This window comes from Ochotona princeps, chromosome 10, assembly GCF_030435755.1.
Source record: "Ochotona princeps isolate mOchPri1 chromosome 10, mOchPri1.hap1, whole genome shotgun sequence".
Lineage (NCBI taxonomy): Eukaryota > Metazoa > Chordata > Mammalia > Lagomorpha > Ochotonidae > Ochotona > Ochotona princeps.
Window position 1 is genome coordinate 49,792,967 of NC_080841.1, and position 19,024 is coordinate 49,811,990.

Here is a 19,024-nt window from a genome sequence, read left to right on the forward strand (position 1 = left end):
AGTTTTCCTTTACCAAAACTTCATTGCTGGTGAGAAAGGCATGTAATTTTTGTGTTTTGACAGACTCTCCCCATTTTTTAATAGAAGATGAATTTTAAAAGAAACGTGTGCATGTATGTGTTTATTTATTTATTTGAAAGGCAGAGTTAGAGAGGGAGAGACACAGAGAGAGAAGTCATCCATCCACTGGTTTACTCTCAAGTGGTCACAATGGCTTTAAAATCTGCCTGCAACACACGTAACATGAATAAAGTTTACTTTTTTCCCCCCTTTCCTGCAGGAGAGGCTAAAACTTATCTATGAGGAAAAGGGTGAATTCCTGGAATCTCAACTGAAATCTTTAAGGTAAAGTAAAATCATCCATTTGTAATTTTAACAAAAGCGTAATAGACCTGGCGGCATGGCATAGCAGCTAAACTCCTCGCCTTGAAAGTCCCGGGATCCCATATGGGCACTGGTTCTAATCCCGGCAGCTTCACTTCCCATCCAGCTCCCTGCTTGTGGCCTGGGAAGGCAGTCCAGGACGGCCCAAAGCTTTGGGACCCTGCACCCGCGTGGGAGACCTGGAAGAGGTTCCTGGTTCCTGGCTTTGGATCAGCGTGCACCGGCCCGTTGCGGTTCACTTAGGGAGTGAAACATCGGATGGAAGATCTTCCTCTCTGTCTCTCCTCCTCTCTGTATATCCGGCTTTCCAATAATAATAAAATCTTTAAAAAAAAAAGCGTAATGTTCTGAACATCTATAAAGTGTTCACTGAAATGTCAGTTACATTTGAGTTGGAAATATTTCACAAAATTTTCTTTATTTGAGGGAGAATAAGATTGACAGCCAGAGAAATAGCCAGAAATCTCACATCTCCTGGTTTATTCTCCAGATAATCAAATAGCTGGGGATGGCCAGGTTAAAGCCAGGAGCCAGGAGCCAGGAACTCAACCCAGGTCTCTCCCATTTAGTGGCATGAGCCAAACTGTGATCCGCCACTGTCCCCCAGGGTCAACATGAAGCTGGGGTCAGGAACCAGTGCTGGAAACCAAGCCCGGGCACTGTGATGCAGGACACGGGCATGTTAAGCAGTGTCACTAAATACACTCCCAGAACGACTTGATGAAATTGCATATGTGACAGAAAACATTTTCTCAGACTATTAGAGGCTAAAGTTGCTTCAAAATCAGATTCCTTTTCCAAATCCCATTTCTATAAGCTATTTTTTTTACAAATTTCTTTCCTAAAATATTGTATTTTCTCATAGAAATAAGAATCATTAGTTGCTGTTGTGAAAATTATGCTTTTAAAATGAAACACTGAAAATAAAAATACTTTCACTTTCAAATTGCAAGTAAATTTTGCTCTGCACATACTTACCTACTTTTCAAATTATGACAACAGTAATTCATGTAGTTGTAGACATGACGAATTGGAGCATGTGTGAGTGTAGTTTTCGTAAATTCTGTCCTATAAACCCTAACAAAACCTGTAAGTTATTAAACACTGAAGATTTATACATAATGATTAGAAAAGGACAACAGAAATGAATTTATCATTTTCCAGTTAAAGGTTATTTAATTTTGTTTGAATGACTGCCGAATGGAAAGAGACAGGAAGATATTCCATCCTCTGGTTTGCCTCCCAGTGCCAAGATGAAGGTTACTCTGGGTCTCCCACATAGGTGTCAGGGACCCAAACTCCTAAGCCATCATCTGTCCCTTCCTGCTAAGGAAAACCTCCCGGCTCCTGGCTGTAGCTTGGCTCAGCCCCTGCAGGAGTGGAAGGCTCTCTCTTTCTCTCTGTCTCACTCTCTGTCTCTCCTCTAATTCTGACCTTCAAATACTAATTAATTAATTAATTAATATTTTAAAAAGAGGACTTTTGTTAAAGAAAGTAGTCTCAAACTCTTGACTACAAAGTAGCTATTTATTTTTAATTTTCCCTTTTTGCCATTTTTAGTTTCTGTTTAATTTTTTTAGATTTGAACCTGACAAATTCCTTAGACTTACCAGTGTGTTTTCAAAGGTTTGTTTTTCATGAAAATGAGACTTTGTTCTTTTATTTTCAATTTCGAACTACCATTAGATTTTTAACACTTATAGGCTTATGAATCTTTTGCAGTTTGTTTGAACTTTTTGAGCCTACTTAAAATCCCAAGAATATGGCAGTCAGAGATTGATTTGTTGACATCGACGTGACAGTGAGCAAGTTAAGAGAGCTACAGGCCCCCAAAATAGACACTCTGACAACAGGGAGAATGCTGAGCTGGTGGGAAAGTAAGTGCTTGCATTCATTAGTCCAAGAACTTAAGGGCAGCCGTCTCTTCTTTGAGAAAGAAAATGATTTTGTTCATAAAAATATATGCTAGGATAGGACCATTTAGACATCGTAGTTCAGTTACCTGAGTTAATTTTTACATAAGAGTTCATAGGGTGGGGGAAGACAACGCAGCCCATGTGTTGATCACTTAATCCTTAAGTAGTCAGTTTGGAGGGGCAAGCCCACAAACTAAAAACAAAGACAGGGACCCGCGTGGTAGCCTAGCAACTGAAGTCTTCACCTTGTATGTGCTGGCATCCCATATGGGTGCCAGTTCTAATCCCAGCAGCTCCACTTCCCATCCAGCTCCCAACTTATGGCCTGGGAAAGCAGTCGAGGACGGCCCAAAGCTTTGGGACCCTGCACCCGCGTGGGAGACCTAGAGGAAGTTTCTGGCTCCTGGTTTTGGAACAGTGTAGTACCAGCCACTGCAGTCACTTGGGGAGTGAATAATCAGATGGAAGATCTTCCTCTCTGTCTCTGTTCCTCTCTGTGTATCTGACTTTGAAATAAAGATAAATAAATAAATAAATAAAATGGTTTAGGGTTTGTATTTGGAGTGTGTGTTGGTCGGGGAGGTGATGCAGTGTCAACATAGATAGGATCCTTTGAAAGAGTCAGTCTTAGAGACAGATTTTAATTTTTTTTTAAAGATTTATTTATTTTTTATTACAAAGTCAGATATACATAGAAGAGGAGAGACAGAGGGGAAGATCTTCCATCCGATGTTTAACTCCCCAAGTGAGCCGCAACGGGCCGGTGCGCGCCAATCCGATGCCAGGACCAGGAACCTCTTCCGGGTTTCCCATGCAGGTGCAGGGTCCCAAGGCTTTGGGCCGTCCTCTCCTGCTTTCCCAGGCCACAAGCAGGGAGCTGGATGGGAAGTGGAGCTGCTGGGATTAGAACCGGTGCCCATATGGGATTCCTGGGGCGTGTTTAAGGCAAGGAGTTTAGCTGCTAGGCCATGCTGCCGGGCTGGCAGATTCTAATTTTTATAAAATCTTGCAGGAGCCACAGCTATTTATTTAATATAATCAGGTTTCGTTATATTAATATGCCAGTTACAATAATCACTTCTACATTTCGTGATTATGGTTAAGAATTTGTTCTTACAGCACCTCAAAAGAAAAATATCTAGAAATGAAAGTTTGAAAGTTTGTTTTTACCAGTCTTTTCCCTTCTTTTTAGGAAAGGCTTAGCTGAATATCAGAAAAATTGTGAGGATCTTAAAGAGCAACTAAAACAGAAAGAGTCTCTTCTTGCTGTGAATGTTTCTGATCGTGTTGGTGGTCTTTGTTTGAAATGTGCTCAGCATGAAGCTGTTCTTTCCCAAACCCATCACAATGTGCACCTGCAGACCATCGAGAGACTGACCAAGTAAGTATGCAGCCGTCACAGAGTCTGGGGCAACATGGAGAATTCTGTCTTTTATTCCCATGCTACATCACATGATTAATGTTAAGCTTCAAATAAAATGAATTTTAAAAGGTTCTCTCATTGTAGCTTTCTTGGGAACAGAATTGATAGTCCCTGCCAATTCTGATGACCATGGTACCTTGGACAGAGAACCTTATCTCTTGGTTTCAGTTTGTCTTGAGTGAGAGAGTTGCACTAGATAATTTTTATATTTATGTCTAGTTTGATGTTTCTAAAATTACAAATCCAGCATTATTCTTAAAATTTAATGCGATAAAACAGTACAAATTTAATTCAAAGAGAAAATGTCTTTGTCAGATGTAATGAGACTAAGAGGAAATATAAAGATTTTCTGTTGAAACAAATAAAAACAACCAAGTGGATGAAAAATAGGAATTGGTGAACAATAAAAGAAGTAAAACAGTCTGAAAAATATCAGAGCAACAAAATCTAAAGACAACTTATCACTAGAGTTGTTGAGGTAGTGAGTGAGTGAGTAATTGCATTCCTTGCTGCTGGAACTACAAATGAACACAACTGCTTTGGAAGGTAATATGGTAATATCACTTGCTATTTAAATTGTGCATTTTCCATTTTAAAATTACCCTAAAGAAAAAACAAATGTCTTATTTATGCACCTTGGGGTCTTTAAAAGGAATAATTTTTGCACTATTCTTTGTATGGTATAAGATTAAATTGTGCTTTAAATAAATGGTGAAATTTCATAAACAGTCTACAAAAAGAATGAAATGGAATCTATGTCTAGTAGTGGAGAGTGTTCCAAAATATATTAATGAAAGGAGACAGTGTTTCAGATAGCTAAAGACATACTCAGTTTATATAAAACTGCATTTTCTGAAGTCCATGTATTACATAACTTCCATAGGATTACAATATTGATAGAAAAAGATTTGACAGAATAAGCATCAAATATTGAATAGTGACATTCACTGGAAAGATGGAAGAATGCACTAAAATTGAAAGTGTGTAGGGCCCTGCACAATAGCTTCATGAATAAAACCTGGCCTTGCATGTGCCAGCATTCCATATTGGTGCCGGTTTGTGTCCCTGCTGCTCCACTTCCCATCCAGCCCCATGCCTGTGGCATGGGAAAGCAATAGAGGATGGTCTAAAGTCTTGGAACCCAGTATCTATGTGCGAGTCACAGAAGCTCCTGGCTTCTAGCTTTGGATCGGCTCAGCTCCATCCATTGAGGCCACTTGGGGAGTGAACCAACAGGGGAATATCTTTTTCTCTATATCTCCTTCTCTCTGTAAATCTACCTTTCCAATTAAAAAAAAAATTGAAGTGTATAGCAAATAGGTATTTAACCATATTGATCATTTTGAAAAGGGAATAATAATGGATAAATGAATTTATAAATGGAAAAGTCTGTATACACGCATATGCATTCAGATTTATATAGAAAGGCAAAATTTAAAGCTAGGTAGCCCAGCAAAACCAGCCAATAAAATTTTAAAAATCCCCCCATTGTATTGTTTTTCATTTTATCTTTCTACATCATGAAAGAATTGTTTGAAAAGGAAGTCATAATGTTTACTTCAGTTATAAGTCTGACAGTCATTTACACATTCAATTTTTGCTCAGTTTTATATTCCTTTATCTTAAATTTTATATCTTACCCTTTTAAAATAAATGTTAAATCTACTTAGTTCAGTTTTCGGCTGTGTCAGTGTGTCAGTCTCATGTTCTGCTCTAGTAACAACACAGTGAAAGGTTGTTGCGTTTATTGTAAGTGGAAGATTTTGTCTACATGATTCCCTTTGCTTAAGCTGTCATTAATGTTTTTGTAACGTATCAGTGTAGAATGTTGAATGTTGAATGCTATGCTGACTTTGAAAAGTTCCCAACACTTTTTAGGATTGCATTTCTAGTTCCAAATATAGTTAGAAGCCTGCCTGTTTTAATAAGTTATTATTTCGGGCCCGGTGGCGTGGCCTAGCGGCTAAAGTCCTCGCCTTGAAAGCCCTGAGATCCCATATGGGCGCCGGTTCTAATCCCGGCAGCTCCACTTCCCATCCAGCTCCCTGCCTGTGGCCTGGGAAAGCAGTCAAGGACAGCCCAAAGCTTGGGACCCTGCACCCGCGTGGGGGAGACCCGGAAGAGGTTCCTGGTCCCGGCATCAGATTGGCGCGTACCGGCCCGTTGCGGCTCACTTGGGGAGTGAATAATCAGACGGAAGATCTTCTTCTCTGTCTCGACTGTCTCTGCTCCTCTCTGTATATCTGACTTTGCAATAAAAATTAATAAATCTTAAAAAAAATGTAATAAGGGATCTTAAAGTTGATTTCACAATATTTCCAGAAGAGGCCAAGAAAATCCTGATTGCTCATTTTTTGTTTAAAGTTCAATGTTAAAAATCAGCTATGAATATGAAATAATAACTTATTTTTTTAAAGATTTTATTATTATTGGAAAGCCGGATATACAGAGAGGAGGAGAGAGAGAGAGGAAGATCTTCCATCCGATGTTTCACTCCCCAAGTGAACACAACGGCCGGTGCTGCGCTAACCCGAAGCCAGTAGCCACGAACTTCTTCCAGGTCTCCCACTCCGGTGCAGGGTCCCAAGGCTTTGGGCCGTCCTGGACTGCTTTCCCAGGCCACAAGCAGGGAGCTGGATGGGAAGCGGGGCTGGGATTAGAACTGGCACCCATATGGGATCTTGGCACATTCAAGGCGAGAAGTTTAGCTGCTAGGCCACCACACCGGGTCCCCTTATTACATTCTTTATCATGTCCTATTTCACAAGAGTGACTTGTATGGTTGGCAAGGAAAGGATCAGTCACAGCTTGGGATCTCAGGAAGTTTTGGGGAAGTGTTAATGGTTTTTCTAAATATCTGCCTCTGACTCAGGCCTCTATGTACCATAATGTATGTAAGACTAGCAGTAACCCATTTTTCTTGCTTAATGATCAAAGAACCTTCAAATGATGATCAGGATGGAGCTGCCTTAAGTTAAATTCCCTTCTTTAGCTCCTAATGCCTTGGAGAACTGTCCAAATCACCGCAGTGCTGTCCAGGGGCTCTAGCTGAGCTTGGGATTTTGGAATGGATCCTTGGCAGTGTTCTGCATAGTTGGCTTTGAACACTAAAGCAGGAACTTCCCAGAAATAGGCAACAAAGAAATATTGTAGTCAGCCTTTTAGACTTTCTTCTTAAAAATGGTAGTAATGATACTTATTAGTACTACTTAAATATGCATAACATTGATAATATCATGGATGAATAGTTATGAGACATTTCATAGGTGCTCTATATTTCAAGATAAAACTCATGCACATAGTTGTTTATTAGACAAATTCTTCCTTTTACTTAAAAAGGTGGTTATGACCATAAAGGAACTCTCAGTACTTGCTGCTCTATTACACTAATTTCCTTTTTTAGTAGATGCTCATCTGTATTTGCAAGTGCTTACTTTTTCATCCCAGAACTCATGTTGGTTACATCAAGTGTACTGTTATCAGAAATTTACAGGATTAATGCTGTGTTTGCTTCAATCCATTCCTTAATCACATTTATCAAAACATTTCTATACTATTTTTTTAATATTTGGAAGACCAAGTTACAGAGAAAGATCTTTCATCTATTGGTTTACTCTGCAGATGGCTACAAATGGCCAGGGTGGGCCAGGCTGAACCCCAGAGCCAGAAACTCCATCCAGGTCTCCCATGTGGTGCAGGGGCCCAAGGCCTTGGGTCATCTCCAACTGTTTTCCTGGGCACATTAGCAAGGAGCTCTATCAGAAGTGGAGTAGCTGGGATTTGAACTGGCTCCCATATGATTTTTAAGCACTTTCTGAGCTTTTGAATTGAAACATGGTGATTTGTGAAGCTGCTCCCTCACCTTTTCATGTCCATGTCATCTGCATTGAGTTAGTTCCATTGTTTATTCCATCTCTGGTTTGGTTCTAGGCTGACCTTACAAACTCATGATTCTAGAGTAGGACTGCAATTTGCTGAACCTAGAGGCCCTGCTTTCTTTTCCTCCCACTTTATATTGCTTGGTATTTGGGGTATGGTGTGGCAGAGTAAAAACCATAACCATAACCAAGTGGATCATCCTAAATTGTAAAAATGACTGCCTCCAAGCTACTGAAATGGATTGAGAGACCATCTTGAAATATGTAGTGTGTTTATCCTACAGAAAATTACAATGTGTCAATCCAATGGTTACACAATTTTTTTAAGATCTATTTATTTTTATTGGAAAGGCAGTTGATATACAGAGAGGAAGAGAGACAGAGAAAAATATCTTCCATCTGTCAGTTCACTCCCCAAATGAATGCAACAGCCAGAGCTGAGCAAATCCAAAGCCAGGAGCCGAAGCCAGGAATTTCTTCCTGGTCTCTCACGTGGCTGCAGGGTCCCAAGCCTTTGGACTGTCCTCTACTACTTTCTCAGGCCGCAAACAGGAACCTGGATGGGAAGCAGGGCTGTCGGGATTAGAACTGGTGCCTATATGGGATCCCCGCACATACAAGGCAAGAACCTTAGCTGCTAGGCTACCACACTGGGCTTAGTTACACAGATTTTTGTTATAGTCAGTTTGTGGTCTCATGGTGAGCTTAACAGACATTTGGTGCTTTATCTTTGATAATTTTCTATGGTTCAGTATCCTGAAGTTATTGATTCTTTTTGAACCAGAACAACTAAATTCTTTAATTTCTAAGTTTAAAATTTCAGATGGTTTTTTCAGTTTAGATCAGAAAATGTTAGAAATGGGAATAAACTTTACTTCCCCTCTTTTAATACCCATTAAGAGCAGATTCTTTAGTTTATTCAATTGTTCTTTTGTTTTTATGTCACTGAGTACTTAACTGGTTGACAAGCTGTGCTCTTGGCAAGAGAATATTATGTAAAGAAACTAAGCATGTTGAATATTAGTCTCTGATAAGAACCAAAAATAGTTAGAGTTTGACTTGCTGTGGTATTTGTTACAGTGTGTTTATTTTTATTTGGAATGTTAGCATTTATGATGGCATGCTATCAGGAACGTAATTGAGTAGAATAAAATGAAGTGGTAACTTTTGGTTTTCAGTGAGTGTTAGAAATTTGAGAGGCAAATGGAAGATACCTATACTGACTTGCTGTTCCTAAAGAGTGAAGTTTGTTTAGGTCCTCCCAAGATCACATGTCCCTGATGAAGCCATCTGCCTTTTATATCATAGTGCTTCATTGGAAATATAAATAATTCAAATTAGTTATTGCCTAATAATAAGCATTCTACTTAACTAGAATAACTTAACATTACTTTGATTCTTACACTTTTTCACATGATCATTGTACTTCATTTCATCAAAACAGTTTATCTCTATTGTCATATCCTGTAGCATTTAAAAATTTTTTTGAAACAAATCAGGGAATTCTAAAGTAAGGATCACTGTGATCCCATAAATTTCATGATGTTTGTACCCTTTCTTTAAGCAAAAAGAGCTGTTATGAAACTGCTAATAATTGTAACATTGTTCAGTATTACGTATTCTTACAATATGGCTACCTTCCAAATACCACAAATAGTTGAGATTATTTTTCCTTTACCACATGTTTAATGGAATTAATTTGGTTAGTTCTAAAAGCAATTCAAATTCAAATAATCTTCTAAACTGTGGCTCTTTAAAGTTTGCTAATTTTTTTTAAATCACATTTGGCTCTTTTCTGATAGTTTAGAAGTTGGCAATGAAAAGGAAACTGCAAGGATTTATTTCAGATGATTTTGAAAGCACAATTTAAGACAAGCTCTTTAACAAAGCATGGACAAAAGAAAACAATGTAATGATCCAACACACATTTTTCTGCTTTGTGTATATAAAGTTTTTTTTACCTCATTTTCTGTTTGGCCTGCAGGACATTTTTATTACAACCATCCTGGAATATTTTGTGTGGGATTTATTTAACCCACCAGAATGGATCTTTGCTATTTTACATGCCAGAGCATGCTGGCATTCAGTTCACTTCTACCCCCCAATAAACAGAATAGCTTAGGATGCTTATGAGAGTGGCTAAAGTGGGGGAAGGACTTGGCAATGTTCAAGCTCAGCGGGATGAGATTTTGTTAAATTGTAAATGTAACCAAGGGATTTGATGGACTCACTGGCCTGCTTATTGAAAGAGAAGAATGTGTTCTATGAGTAAGTGAAAGAATTGAAAGAGAAAAGCACAAAAAAAATGTAGAGGAAAATAAAAAGTAAAGGATACCTATTTGTCATTCAACTAAATGGAGGAGAACCAGCAACATAGGCTCTTAGTTCTTTCTTAAAACACTGGCACTTAGGTAGTACTTTTTTGCACTTTTCCTCTTCTGCTTCCCTCCCCCCATCCTTGCTTTTAAGTTAATTTGCTGTTTTCTGGCCTTTGTACTCTGTCTTCCCTACTGTGCCAGCTCTCTCGTCAATAGCTGCTTGTCCCCAGCAGATGCAGTCCTACCAGGAATGTTCTCAGCCTCTCTGGCCACTCTGCTTGTTGCTTGCCAAGTAAACAGCATAGGATCTATCTCTGGAGTGTGCTTGACTGTGTTTTGAGCCAGCTCCTCATGACTCTTCTTCTAATACTCTTTCTCCTCATGTATGAGTACATAATTGTTTGATCATTTCTTGTTTTGAATGTTCTTTTTGTGCTGACAGAGAAAGAGATGACTTAATGTCCGCATTAGTTTCCGTAAGGAACAGCCTGGCAGATGTGCAGCAAAGAGAAGCGAGTGCGTACGAACAGGTGAAACAAGCTGTGCAAATGACCGAAGAAGCCAATTTTGAAAAAACCAAGGCAAGTCTAACAACATGAAAAGAGGCAGTTCAGAATGGCTCTTTTCTTCTGTGCATTTCTTTGGTTATCCTTCTATAACTAAACTCTTTTCCAAATGCATACAGTAATACCAGTCGGCTTGTGTTGACTTTTCTAAATTAAACCAACTAGCTACTTAGAGATGTCTTCTTCTGCAAGTACTATTACTATGTCACTGTTGTGAGAATATGGTATATTACAGTAAAGTATTTTAGGAGCTTGTATGCTTAACCTTTTAATTTGCTGGTAATTTTCAATGCTGTGATAATCTTAACACCCAGAGTCTCTATAGTTTACATAGGTTCATTTGTAACTAAAAGTAAATGTTTTTTCCTTTCTACATGGAAATTTTGATAACATACAAATAAGCAAAAAGTGATAATGTATGCATATATTTATAGCATCTTTGAGTCTGATTCATTGTAAGCTAAACTGAATATGTTTAATCATGGTAAAATATTTACTGATCAGACAATAGTTAGTGCTCTGCGTTCTATTCTGTTTGATTAACAGGCGGAACCTATTGAGGAACCATACTTTAATGTTACTGCACATTGTCCCTTCCCTCACCACATATATTTCCATTATTTCATAGCCACATATAGCTGGTGCTTACCTTGGGGGACAATGCAGATAGAGAACATTTTCATCATTAGTAAAAGGTACTAAATCAGCATTATCCATGTTGAACATCATTAATCTGAAAATCTGAGATCTCAAATCCTTAGAAATATGAAGCTTTTTCAATCTGAAGTGATGCTCAAAAAAACTTATGCTTTAGGGAAGATTTTAATGTTAGGGTTGCTATGCAAGTATTCCAAAAATTTAAATAACTTGAAATATGAAATTCTTCTGATACTATGCATTTAAATTAAGGAATATTCAATCTTTAGTAACATCAGTGTTTCAATAAAATATTGGGACTAAAGGTGGTTTTGTCAGTTCAGGTAACTGCATTCCATATCAGAATGTCAGAGTTCAGGTCCTGACTTTGCTCCTGATTCCAGCTTCCTGCTAATGCAGATCCTTGGAGACAGAGTAGGTGGCTCCTATGCCAGAGTCCCTGCTCCTCACGTTAGAGACACAGGCAGGCTTCCTAGCTCCAGGTTTCAGCTGCCCTGGGCTATTGTGAGTACTTGGAAAATGAATGAGCAAAAAAATGAGCTGATCTGTAAGTCTCTTTGTATTATTATTATTGCAAAGTCAGATATACAGAGAGGAGGAGAGACAGAGAAGATCTTCTGTCCATTGATTCACTCCCCAAGTGGCCACAATGGTCGGCGCTAAGCTAACCCTAAGCCATGAGCCCAGAGCCTCCTCCAGGTCTCTCACGCGGGTGCAGGGTCCCAAGGCTTTGGGCTGTCCTCGACTGCTTTCCCAGACCACAAGCAGGGAACTGAGTGGGGCCTCCAGGACGTGAACCAGCACCCATATGCGATCCCAGTGCATACCAGGAGAGGACTTTAGCCACTAGGCTACCACACTGGGCCCGAAAGAAATATTAATTCTATATTATTTCTTTTCTTAGCTATTGCCCTATCCATTCATCTCTAGCTCTTCCTAGACCATTTGATTTTCATTCATTACTAATTTAGTTACATTTACCTCCTACCTTCTGGAACTGAGGTTCAGTTCTGACTAAATTCCCTGAAATACTTTTATAGTTTCTTCATTTATTCTGAATTTTCTCATCCCTTAGTGATACCATGACTCTTAATGCCTCCAGAAAAGGCCCTTGGCTTGCATTCTATTTCATGCAGCTGTAATAGAGCAGCCAGCATTTTCTCTACCTTTACCATTTCTGGGCATGTGTTTTGGCACCTACTTGTGTCCGGCCTCTCTGAAGCCATTACCATTCCGCCCATCTTTGGTTCCTTCGCTTGTTTACAGACTCATTTTCTTTTTCTTGGGAAGTCAGATTTTTTTATTATTATTATTGTTTATTATTTTTACTTCATTAATTACATTGTATTATGTGACACAGTTTCATAGGTACTTGGGTTCTCCCCACCCCTCCCCAAACCCTCCCACCATGGTGGATTCCTCCACCTTGTTGCATAATCACAGCTCAAGTTCAGTTGAGATTCCCCCATTGCAAGCGTATACCAAACATAGAGTCCAGCATCTTATTGTCCCGTCAAGTTCAACGGCTTCTTAGGTATACCCTCTCTGGTCTGAAGACAGAGCCAGCAGAGTATCATCCCAGTCAATTAAAAGCTCCAACATACCATCAGCAAAAATTTACATCATTATGGAATTAATTGACATAGTAATGAGTAACCAATATGTTAAAGATAAATGCAAGTTCTTAACCACCTTCTGTGACCACCTCACTTACATTTCAATTTTAGTTTATACACAACATATAACATTCAAAACATAACATGTTATACATAACATCATATCATCTTAAATTAAGGCAAACATGTGGTATTTAACCTTTTGGGATTGGCTCATTTCCCTTAGCATTATGGTTTCCAGTTTGGCCCATTTGGCCACAAAGAACTGCATTTTGTTTTTTTTAATAGCTGAGTAGTATTCCATGGAGTAGATGAACCATAGCTTTCCTATTCAATCCTCTGTTGATGGGCATTTTGGTTGCTTCCATGTTTTTGCAATTACTGATTGTGCTGCTATGAACATAGGAGTGCATGTTGGTTTCTCATAAAACAAGTGTTCTGGATATATTCCTAGGAGTGCTATTGCTGGATCATACGGTATGTTGAATTTGAGTTGTTTGAATATTCTCCATACTGATTTCCATAGAGGCTGTACCAGCCTGCAGCCCCACCAGCAGTGGAGTAGGGTTCCCTTTTCCCCGCAACCTCGCCAACAAGTGTTGTTGGTGCTTTTATTCATGTGGGCCAGTCTTACTGGCGTTAGGTGGTACCTCATTGATGTTTTAATTTGGATTTCCCTTATTGCCAGGGAACTTGAGCATTTTTTCATATGTTTATTTGCCATGGATAGCTAGAACCATCCTGAAGAACAGGAAGTTAGCAGGGGGAATCACAGTTCCGGACCTCTGGACATACTATAGGGCAGTGGTTATCAAAACAGCCTGGTACTGGCACAAAGGTAGAGAGGAAGATCAATGGAGCAGAATAGAAACACCAGAAGGGAACCCAAACAGGTACAGCCAAATAATCTTTGACAAAAAGACAAACGACAATCCAGGCAAATGGGAAGGTCTGTTCAATAAATGCTGTTGGGACAACTGGTTAATAGCCTGCAGAAACAAAAAGATCCACATCTCTCACCATATACTAAGATCAGATCTAAATGGATAACAGGTCTAAACCTACATCCAGAAACCTTCAAACTTTTGGAAGAAAATGTTGGAAACACACTGCAACACTTAGGGGTAGGCCCTCACTTCCTAAAAAAGACTCCAAATGCAGTAGAAATCGAGACCAAAATAAACAATTGGGACCTCATCAAACTAAGAAGCTTCTGTACAGCTAGAGAAACAATCAACAAAGTAAAAAGGCAACCCACAGAATGGGAGAAGATCTTCGCACACGACATAGGTGATAGAGGGCTGATCTCCAGAATATACAAAGAGCTACAAAACAACCAAAATGTCAAAACAAACAAGCCACTCAAGAAATGGGCACGGGAAATGGGCAAACACTTCACAAAGGAACAAACCCAAATGGGAAGTCAGATTTATAGAGAGAAGGAGAGACTCCATCCAATGGTTCACTCCAAAATTGGCTAAGGCTAAGCCACTCTGAAATTGACTGGAGCTAAGCCAATCTGAAGCCAGGAGCCAGGAGCCAGGAGCTTCCTCCAGGTCTTCCTTGTGGGTGCAGGGTCTGCAGGGTCCCAAGGCTTTGGGCCATCCTCTGCTGCTTTCCCAGGCCACAAGCAGGGAGCTGCATGGGAAGTGGAACAGCTGGAACACAAACTAGTGCCCACATTGGGATCCTGGTGCATGCAAGGTGAGGATTTTAGCCACTAGGCTATCACAGCGGGGTCCATTTTACCAATTATCATCAGTAGAACCATGTAGAAGACAGAGGTAGTTTTATAGCTGTACCCCCTTCCCCATCTCATTTTCCTTCATCCTTTTCTAAATGTCTATTTATTTTAAAGGCAGAGAATAGGAGAGAGACAGAGAGGTATTTCCATCTGCTAGTTCACTCCTCAAATGCCCATGACAGCCAGGGCTGGGCCAGACTGAAGCCAGGAGCCTGGAACTCTACCTTGATTTCTCAGCTGGACAACAGAGACACAGCCGTTTGAGCCATCATTGCTGTCAGAGTGCATCATCAGGAAACTGGGTTTGAAGCTGAGGAGCCGAGACTTGGGTCAGCAGTTCAATGATAGATGGCCATTCTACGCAGCTTAAGCCATTGAGTCATCAAGCCTACCACACCCCCACCCTTTTTCCTCTTTCAGGATTCACCATCTGCATTGTTGAAATACGCAGTACTGCCATACTTCAGCCTCCTAAACTCTGTTTCCCCCCATACCTTACTGTAACTCACACAAGCCAAAATGTCCGTAAGGTCTCAGATTCTAAAACCGTTCTATCTGGAGCCTTTTCCTTTGCTCCTTCTCTATTTTTGTGAAGACTTGCTTATTTATTTATTTGGCAGAGTGAGGACGAGAATGAGAGAAGAGGGAGAGAGATCTTCCATTGCCTCAGTTACTCCCCAAGCAGCCACCAGGTTGAAGTCGGGAGCCAGGAACTTCATCTGGGTTTGCCACATGGGTGGCAGTGACTAGAGTCATCTTCCTTTGCTTTCCTATGTTAGCAGGGAGCTGGATCAGAAGCGAAGCAGCCAGTAGTCAAACTGGTGCCCTAATACGGGATACTGCAGTATAGCAGGTGCCAGCATACCCTGTGGTCCAATGCCTGTCCTCTTTTTTTCCTTTCTGTCTCCAGTGTCTTCCGTCCTACCCCTTATTCTTCAGCATCCTCTATTTTTTTTCAATTTATTATTATATATGTTGTCTGAAAACTGATGTTTTTTTCTTTCAACTAAAATATAAATGTCAGGTGGAATCATATTACTCACTTTCTAGATCTGCTGCTTTTTTATTCTTCAGCTTACTCAGTGACACCCTTGTCAACTAACATAGCCTTACTGGAAAACTGAATGTCATCCTCTCCTTCACCCCCAACTTTATGCGATCACTCAGTGCGTTTCATCAAATAGTAATATTTATGTCTGGTTAAATGTTGAAAGCAATCAATCTCTGGACTTACATATTATGGTAGCCTCCTGTATCATTGCCTTTCCTTCATTCTATTCCCTATACTTCTGCTCTCAGAAGGGATCTGTCTTAAAGACAGGTTTGATCATGTGACTCTCTTATTTAAAATTCTTCCATTAGGGCCAGTGTTGTGGCATAGTGAGTTTACATCACTGTCTGCGATACCAGCATCATACATGGGTACCTGTTCATGTCCTAGCTGCTCCACTGCCAATCCTGTCCCCATGCTAATGGCCTAGAAAAAGCAGCAGAGGATGGCACAAGATTTGGCCCTGTCACCTACATGGGGGACCTCGCTCCTGGCTTCGGCCTGGCCCGGCACTGGTGGTTGCCAGCGTTTGGGAGGTCAACTAGTGGATGCTTCTCTGTCTCTGTCTATCTTTGTCTCTCTCTGCCTCTCCCTCTCTGTGTAACTCTCTCAAAATAAATAAATAAATAAATATTAAAAGAAAAAGAAAAATCCTCAGTGAATCCCCACTGCCTTCAGGAGGATGTTCAGACTTGCCCACAACCTTATGAGCTCTGTATATAGCCTCTTTTGTCTCTCCAGTGCCACTTGCCATTACTGTCCTGTCACAAGCAGACTCAGCCACCATCACCTTGGAAAGGCAGGGGAGTTTGGTAATTGACCATGGGCGTACTGAGCTAGCCAGACATAGATTCAACTTCCTATATCTTCTCATTTGCCACTCCCTTTTCCTTCTGCTGTTTTCTCTATTATCTTTTTCAAATCCTGCCATCACTACGTTACCAACAGCCCTAAACTAATATCCTTTGAAATATATTGACTTGGGGCCAGGCCCGTGACATAGGTCATATTCCTCCAGCAGCACTGGCATGTGCCTTTCCAAGGCATCTCCCTGATAATGTGACTTGGAGAGTGGTAGAAGATGGCCATGCGCTTGGGCCCTGCTGCCATGGAGAGTTCCAGGCTTCTGGCTCTGAATCAGCCCAGCTCTGGCTGCTGCAGCCGTTTGAGAGTGAACCAGTGGGTGAAGATTTGCTCTCTCTCACTCTTGCTCTCTCTCTCATTCTGTCTCCCTTTGTCTGTCTGTCCTTTCCCTTTAGCTCTGCTTTTCAAATAAAAATAAATAAATATTAAAAGAAATATTCTTCCCATACCTCATTCTTGACATCCAGATGGTTGCCAGGCTCACTCTCTTAGCAATGCCAGCCTTTCAGTTCTGACCCTCTTGCCCTGTGCGTGTGTTCACTCTTACTGTAGCCTTCTAGATGGTTTCCTCATTCCCCCAGTTCCACCGTGTCTTTCACACTGCTGCCACAGTCTTTCTGAAACGTGAATCTCACTGTTCAGGTAGCCCATCTCCTGTAATAGGATGAAAGATTCCTTAGTGCAGCTTGTAGCTTTTTGTGGCTGCTCTTTTCTAGACTTCTCTTTGGCTGTACTCCAGCTGCTTTCCAACACATGATCTACAAACGGCCACTGTCCTGCACTCACTCCTGATGTTGTGTTCTTTCACACTGTATACTGTGAAATATGTGTTCATTCTAGGAGGCTGACTCAGGTGACACTCTTCCTATGAAGTTTTCCCAAACCCATTCTTGTTTGAATTAATCTTTTTCTCCTCTGCGTTCATGCTGATACTGTATAGAAATGTGAAAGCTGCTTACATGGCACCTTTCCTTCCAAAAGACCTTATAATCTCAATTATTTACCATATTTACTAATATTTACCATATTTCCAAGATGACCCCTTCTGTATTAATTATACAGAAACATCTGCTATGTTAAAGCAGAATTGTTAGTTTTAAATATTACTATAAATCTGCATAATTTGTACATTTTAAAATCTTACAGTTAGCAGAGTGAACAAGGCTATTAGAAATTTTTAACATTGCCTCTGAATTAATACTGGGTGTAAGATTTGAACTGGTAAAATAAACTAAATAATTCAAATATAGTTTGCTTTTTTATCTGTAAAGTTTGTGTTAAAACTCATTAGGAAGTCAGAAAGCACGCAGTTTAAAGTCCAACTGTTTTTACTGCTGAGCTCTGAAATGCTTGCTTTGTTCTTTACTCCTTGGCATTTGGTGCCATCTAGTGTTCCACTTGTGTATTGCATGTAAGGTAAATGGGAATTAAATACTAATAATTTACTATGAATGCCAGAGAAGTTCTTGGAAAATAGATGTATAAGATGAGAAGATGAGCATGCCAGGCATGGATTCTAGTATGAAACCTGAGTTGATCTAGTTACTTAATGACTCAAAGCCCCTGTATCTTCACTGGAGTGATAAGAACTATTAAAAATGTATTGAGAGAGTTAAATAAGTTAATTCATTTAAACCATTTTGCCAGACATCTTACATATAATTATATGCTTTTTTTTCTTTGAAAGTTGCAGGTTATCTTGGTTGGGAGAATTTTAAAAGAAAAAATAATCATGTTTCACTACATGACTATGGGAAAATAAGCTTTTCCTTGACATCTTGAGAAAGCTACAAGAAGTGGATGCCACAGTTAACCTGCCTTGAGCCATGTGCTTGATGGGCAGGAAGGCATGGACAGCTGTGTGGGGTGGCCCAAGGCCCCGGATTTGGCAGGAAGTTAGCAGGAGCATATTCAAGTACATAAATTACAAATCTTTTTGCATTGAAATGAACTTACCTTTTGGCCCATTTTCTATGAACCTTTTGAAGGGACTTTAGTACTGAGATATCTCACAAATGGAAGGGTTTGTGTTGTTTAAATACCAACCCAGTGGGCATAGTGCAAGTTACAAAACTGTTTTCTCTTTTTAAGTTTCCAGATCATTTTGTTTGATAGATTATAATTGAATCAAAAAGGCAAGAATTAGTTATCTAGAGTAAAAATAAATCAGAAAAATATTGGAAAGGCCTGGAAAATAAGGAACATCATCTGCTATAATAACAAATAACAAATAATGTAAAAATGGGAGAAATGGAAGTATAGGTTTCAATTTCTGACAAACAAGCATTAATAAATAAAAATCAATAGCTTTAATTATTCATAAGTTAAATGCTTAAAATATATTAACATTTATTTTATTTTATGTACTTTATTTCATAAAAATAAAAGAATGTTCAATGTAAGTTCACATTTATTGCTATGAATTCTGTATTTCTCATAATACCCAAATCATGAATTCTTCTCCCATAAGGATTTTTAGAAGCTAACCCTAGCAGTTGGCAAGGACTTTTAGATGTCCTAAAATTGCTGTTTCAAAAATTTAGTTGATCAGATAGAAATTTTGTTTTCATTATTGAATAATTAAGATAGTAATATATATATCCTTTG

General features: G+C 39.5%; 1 protein-coding gene across 1 annotated transcript in view; it reads left to right on the forward strand.

The window, feature by feature from the left end:
- The window catches only part of SDCCAG8 (SHH signaling and ciliogenesis regulator SDCCAG8), a 221,153-nt gene that overhangs the window by 36,364 nt on the left and 165,765 nt on the right, over positions 1–19,024 (forward strand). Inside the window, exons 7-9 of the mRNA XM_058669413.1 lie at positions 281–345; positions 3,493–3,681; positions 10,362–10,500. Of these exons, the coding sequence (XP_058525396.1) occupies positions 281–345; positions 3,493–3,681; positions 10,362–10,500 (393 nt within the window). The remainder of the gene's footprint in view (positions 1–280; positions 346–3,492; positions 3,682–10,361; positions 10,501–19,024) is intronic.